At 54.9% G+C, this 5,671-nt stretch overlaps 1 protein-coding gene across 1 annotated transcript; it reads right to left on the bottom strand.

Moving 5' to 3' along the window:
* Positions 1-659: 659 nt before the first annotated feature.
* FZD1 (frizzled class receptor 1) lies at positions 660-4,920 on the bottom strand. Its single transcript, XM_017817785.1, has 2 exons — positions 2,680-4,920; positions 660-2,468 (listed from the first exon to the last, which is right to left on the bottom strand). The coding sequence occupies exon 1, from the start codon at positions 4,687-4,689 to the stop codon at positions 2,947-2,949; it is 1,743 nt and encodes a 580-aa protein (XP_017673274.1). The 5' UTR covers positions 4,690-4,920; the 3' UTR covers positions 660-2,468; positions 2,680-2,946.
* Positions 4,921-5,671: the final 751 nt, after the last annotated feature.

The raw sequence follows: 5,671 nt of genomic DNA, 5'->3' as shown, positions 1-5,671 counted from the left end.
TTCTCCCATGCATAAATAAATCACCTACATTCTGCTGCAAGAAAACAGATCATTCAAAACGGCTGAAATGTAATTATACACTGACAAAAAAGAATTCCACTGCAACTGAAAGTGAATAGCTTGTACTTCAGGTCATTAGCAGAGTGATGACTAGCAAAATTTTAAATGGTAAAATATCCACCCCCCAAAAAAAAACCAGAAGGGGGGAAAATACTTGAGAAAATTGTCCAAATATCTGAGAAAGCAGGAACTATGTTTATGTAAAACAAATTTTAAAATAATGACAAAACCCTGCCCCCTTGCCTCACCTTAGAGAAATTCTGCTAAGCTTCCCTTAGTTCCCTCTGTTTGTTTATGCATCATGATTTGAAAAAAGTAAACAAGCCAAAAATCATTTACATCTGCCTCCAGATCTACATAATGAAATGCTTTACTAGCTCGTAACACTAAAAATTAACCAGTCTTTCAGTCTTTCCTAACAAACCCACACTTACAGAATGGCACTTTGAAAAATGAATTACAGAAAAAGAAAAAAAAAAAAAGAATGTGTTGTGTTGAAAGATTAAAGAATGTGCGTACTTTCCACAGATCTGAAATGCTTCCATTTAAACTGTCCAGTTAAACTATTGTTTAACTCTGGATTAACCAAACATTCAAAATTCAACAGAACAAAACTATTTTACTCATTAAAATGTTCTGACAATATTGCAACATAGTCCGAGTGTCATTTTAAGCAGAATATCATTATAAGAAAATATCTTTTTTTTTGTATTTTAGTACGAAAGGGAGAAGAAAGGCTAAGTTGAGAGAACCCTTTTCTACAACCAAAATAAAAACACCAAAAAAAAAAAAGAACTGGTGAGCTTCTTTCTTCTCCTGCCATATAGCAGATCTCTTCTTAGATTTCACACCACCGACCATAACCTGTCAGAGATTTTGAACAGTTTACATTACTTCTTTTGAAGGATTAATCTAGACTGGCCCAGAAATAAAAAAACAAAATGCACAATGAATTCCTACACTGAATTCCAGCTTGTTACTGTGAACTCAACCTAAGAAAAAAGGAATCCCACACATCTTGTAGCATATACACTGCTTTCAGAGAGTATTTAAGTTCATCAGAAGAATACATAAAGGGACAAGACAGTTTTGTACAAAACCTCAATTTATTTCAGAGAAATTAAAAATATGGTATTTAATATATATAAATTTCTATTCCTCTATAAATATAGATGATCTTGTGATAATGAACAGAAATAAATGCATACCAAATTAAAATAATTTTGCATTTCAGGGTATGGTAGCCATAGATAATGTTTATGAACCTAAATACAGGCATTTGTAATATTAAAAAAAAGTTTAAAACAATACAATCAGGAGAGAAGCATTCTGCTGTTTTTCATACAGAGGTCTACATATTCAAATGCATCTGTCGAAAGTTACAATTTAATCTTTAACTTTTTTTATGTATTAGAAGCACAATCCCACACATCCAGGAGCATACAAGGTAGTAGATATACTGCACACATGGTATCTTATCCTTGCAGTATGCAATGTTATTACTGGACCGAAAATAAGACAGGGAAAAGAAAGCAGAGATTCTTTCAAGTCTCACATCTCACCAGAGTGCTTAAACATTATGGTTTTCTGCTTTCCCTTCCGTCGTTTTTACTACTGGCAAAAATCATCACACCCTCATAATGTGTAACGAATTAAATCTCAATGAATTACAATTCAGAAGAATGGCAACGGCTCCAATGTTTCCCATATGAAGAGCCGGTGTATCAATATAATTGGGGGGGAGGGGAGGGTGTATCAACAAAAGCCTCAAACTGAACGCTGCGTTTTATTCCGACGGAGCTCTTTTCACCGAGCCCGCATTTCCTGATCCTGCTGACCCCAGCCGGCCGCAGCCAGGCGGGGAGGGACCGGGGCAGGCGGCGGCGGGAGCACCCGCGGAGCGCCCCCGGACTGCAAAGTGGGCTTAAAAAATACCAGAGCAGGAGGGAATTTCGGTGTCTTTCTGTCCCCAGCCACCTCCTGAGCCATCGGACGTGCTACAGGTGCAGGCGGTGCTGAACCCCAACTCCTACAGGGAACGGGGTCAACTCCTCCCGAGCCGTGTGGGGCCCCGCAGCCGCCCCAGACCGGCCGCGCTCCTGGCAGGGCTGGATGATGTTCGCATCTCCCGAGAAGGGCCCGGAGGGGTCAGCGGGGCCGGGGCCCGGTGCAGCGCTGTCTCTGCGCCATGGCCAGGCGGCTCCACGTCCTCCCCGTAGGGGGACGGGATGGGGTCCGTCCTCCCCCACACGGGGCCAGGGCGGAAAGCGGCGCTCCTGCCCATCCCCACCTCGGAGTAGGGATCGGGAGCCAGCCCGGGTCAGAAGGCGACCCCGGCCGCGGCCGCAACCCCGCTCCGGGCCCTGCTGCTGATGCAGCCGAAATTCCAAGCAAAGCCATTACAAAACCTGTGTGGGGGAGAAGAAAGGGTTTTTTTTCGTTTCTCTTACCGGCAGCTTTTCCCATTCTGCCCTACGAAATACAAATCCAAAGCCTTTTTTTCTTTAAATAAAAAAGGGGGGGAGGGAGGCAAGGAAATAAAATCCGCAAACGGGTTAAAAGTGTCCTAAATAATTAAAAAAGTGAGGTTTTTTGCAATTTAAATACAAATATACTTACAAAATCTTACAGAGGCTATTTACATCCCTCTCCCCCAACCTGACAATGCGTTCAGCTCCTACAGGAGACAACCCGAGCAGCGCGGGGAGGGCAGAGCTGGGCGGTCCCGGGCCCCAGAGTCCCCCCGGCTCGTCCTCCGCTCCCTGTCGCCTGCGGAAGACACTTGCGGTCCCCAAAGTTTGCCCAGGCTGGGTAAGGAGCTGCTTCCCGAGGCAGAGCCTCGGTCCTTTGGCCACCCACATCCCCCTGGTCCGGCAGGCAGGGGTCTCAGACAGTGGTCTCGCCCTGCTTGCTGTTGGTGAGCCTGGTGTAAAACTTCCTCCAGGAGTTCAGGGTTTTCCCAGACCAGATCCAGAAGCCCGAGGTGATGCCCACAATTAAGGTCATGAGATACTTGATCATGAAGACAGTAAAGTCAGGGCTCATAGGCGGGTGGTGGCTGCTGTGGTTGTTGGGGCAGGGAATGGCATAGCTCTTACAGCTCTGTGTGACCCAGCTCCTCTCCCACTGTTCCCTAAAAGCTTGCTCGTAAAAATAGCAGGCAATGACGATGGTGGCTGGCACCGTGTAGAGGACGCTGAAGATGCCTATCCTCACCATGAGCTTCTCCAACTTTTCTGTCTTGGTGCCGTCGTGCTTCATGATGGTCCGGATCCGGAAGAGGGACACAAAGCCAGCCAGCAGAAAAGAGGTGCCGATGAACAGGTAGACGAACAAGGGGGCCAGCACGAAGCCCCGCAGGGCATCCACGTTGTTGATGCCCACAAAGCAGACACCGCTGAGAACATCCCCATCCACTTGTCCCAGGGCCAGGATGGTGATGGTCTTGATGGCCGGCACGGCCCAAGCAGCCAGGTGAAAGTACTGGGAGTTGGCCTCAATGGCCTCGTGGCCCCACTTCATGCCGGCAGCAAGGAACCAGGTGAGGGAGAGGATGACCCACCAGATGGAGCTGGCCATGCCAAAGAAATAGAGCATCATGAAGAGGATGGTGCAACCCTCCCGCTTCGTGCCCTGCGCCACGGTGCGGGAGCCGTCCTCGGCAAAGCGCTCGTTGCAGACCACTCTCTCCTCCAGGAGGAAGCCGGCGATGTAGGCCACGGCCACCGCCGTGTAGCAGCCCGAGAGGAAGATGATGGGCCGCTCAGGGTAGCTGAACCGCTTCATATCCACCAGGTAGGTGAGGACGGTGAAGAGGGTGGAGGCACAGCAGAGCACCGACCAGATGCCGATCCAAGTGCGGGAGAAGCGCAGCTCCTCGGGCCCGAAGTACATGAGCCCGTAGAGGCGGCCGGGTTCGCAGGGCGCCCCGCAGTCCTTCTCCCCCAGAAAGCGGTAGTTCAGGTAGGAAGGCACCTTCAGCGCCCGCGGGCAGGTGAAGCGCCCACGGGGCTCGCCGGGCCCCGGGCCCCCGGGGCCGCCGCCGGCGCCCCCGCGGTGGGGGTTGCTGGTCCAGCTCTCGGGGCGCAGGGCGGGCGTGGGGGTGCCGCGCTCGGAGGCGTTCTGCCCCACGCACAGCTCGCCGGCCCCGTGCACGGGGAACTTTTCGCAGCGCAGCGTGTCGGGCCACTGGAAGCCGAACTTGTTCATGAGGGCCTCGCAGCCCTGGCGGGCCCGCTCGCAGAGGGAGCGGCAGGGCGGCAGGGCCTGCTCCAGCACCGTGCACACCGGCGCGTACATGGAGCAGAGGAAGAACTTGAGCTCGGCCGAGCACTGCACCTTCACCAGCGGGTAAAACTGGTGCACCTCCAGCCCCGCGTCCTCCTGGTTGGTGTGGCCCAGCAGGTTGGGCATGATGGTCTGGTTGTAGGCGATGTCAGTGCAGAGCGGGATGGAGATGGGCTGGCAGTAGCCGTGGTCCGGGATGGAGATGCCCCGCTCGCCGTTGGACTGCCCCCCGGCCGGCAGCACAGCCGCCCAGAGTAACACCAGCAGCAGAGGCAGCCGCGGGCACCGGCCGCCGCCAACTTCCCCGCCGCCGCTCACCGCCGGCCCGCGCCGCTCGGCCATGCTCAGTCGGTGCTGCCTGCCCTGCTGGGCTTTCGCCGCCCCGCCGCCGCCGCCGCCGCCGCCGCTGCTCCTCCCGGCCCGAACTTGCGACTCATGAAGGGAGCGGCGAGCAGGGACGGGGCAGCCCCGGTCGCCACTCGCGCGGCCGCGGCGCGCAGCGCGCAGCTCTCCCCGCACCGGCGGCAGCGACCGCCGCGCCTCCGACTATCGCCACCGCCTCCGCCGCCGCCGCCGCCGCCTGACCATTTGTGCCGGCCCCTCGAGCCCGCGCCCCTCGCCTCGCCGCGCCGCGCTCCCTCCGACCGGTTTCCAGGCGCCCCGCAGTCTGCCTTCACCGGAGGGAGGAGCCTTGAAACCGACGCCGAACTTTCCTGCGTAAGGGACCGTCTCCCAACGCCTCACCCGGGGGCGGGCGCAGGCGGGCGTGGGGCTGCCCCGCGCCGCGCACAAAGGCGGCGGGGGCGGTGCGAGGGAAGGGCCCCGCCGCGGGGGGAGAGCGGGGGGTCGAGGCCGCGCCGTGTTGGTCCCGGCTCTCCTGGGAGTGTTTTTGGGTACCCCGGTGGTGACGATTGTTGAGGCCGTTGAGCGGCGCACCCCTATGGGGCCGGGTCCCGGCACCTCCCCGGAGGTCAGGCGGCTAATTCCGGCGGGAGGATCTATGTTTGGCACACAGCGAAGGGCAGGGTTGGTAGGGGGAGGCCGCGCCGCTGTCAGGGCTCTGCTCCGGGGAGCAGTGAGCAGGGAGCAGGGGGCATCTGTGCAGGGCTGAAATGGGGAAGACGGGTTTATTGCGGTCACTTGGGATGCGGGCAGGAGCGGCGGCAGCATGCGGGCTCAGACCGCGATATGAGAGTGGCCAAAACTCGCCTCCCCTCAGAGCTTTTGCCAGTGGGTTATCTGCGCCTTCCATCGTGTCCACAGCAGCAGCCTGAGATACGAAAATAATCCCAGCAGGACTTTCCCATTCCCCTTCCTCCCTCTG

Source organism: Lepidothrix coronata, unplaced genomic scaffold (genome assembly GCF_001604755.1).
Source record: "Lepidothrix coronata isolate B3197 unplaced genomic scaffold, Lepidothrix_coronata-1.0 Scaffold62, whole genome shotgun sequence".
Taxonomy (NCBI): domain Eukaryota; kingdom Metazoa; phylum Chordata; class Aves; order Passeriformes; family Pipridae; genus Lepidothrix; species Lepidothrix coronata.
Note: the sequence above shows the minus strand (reverse complement) of the source record. Positions and strands in the feature narration are given on the sequence as shown.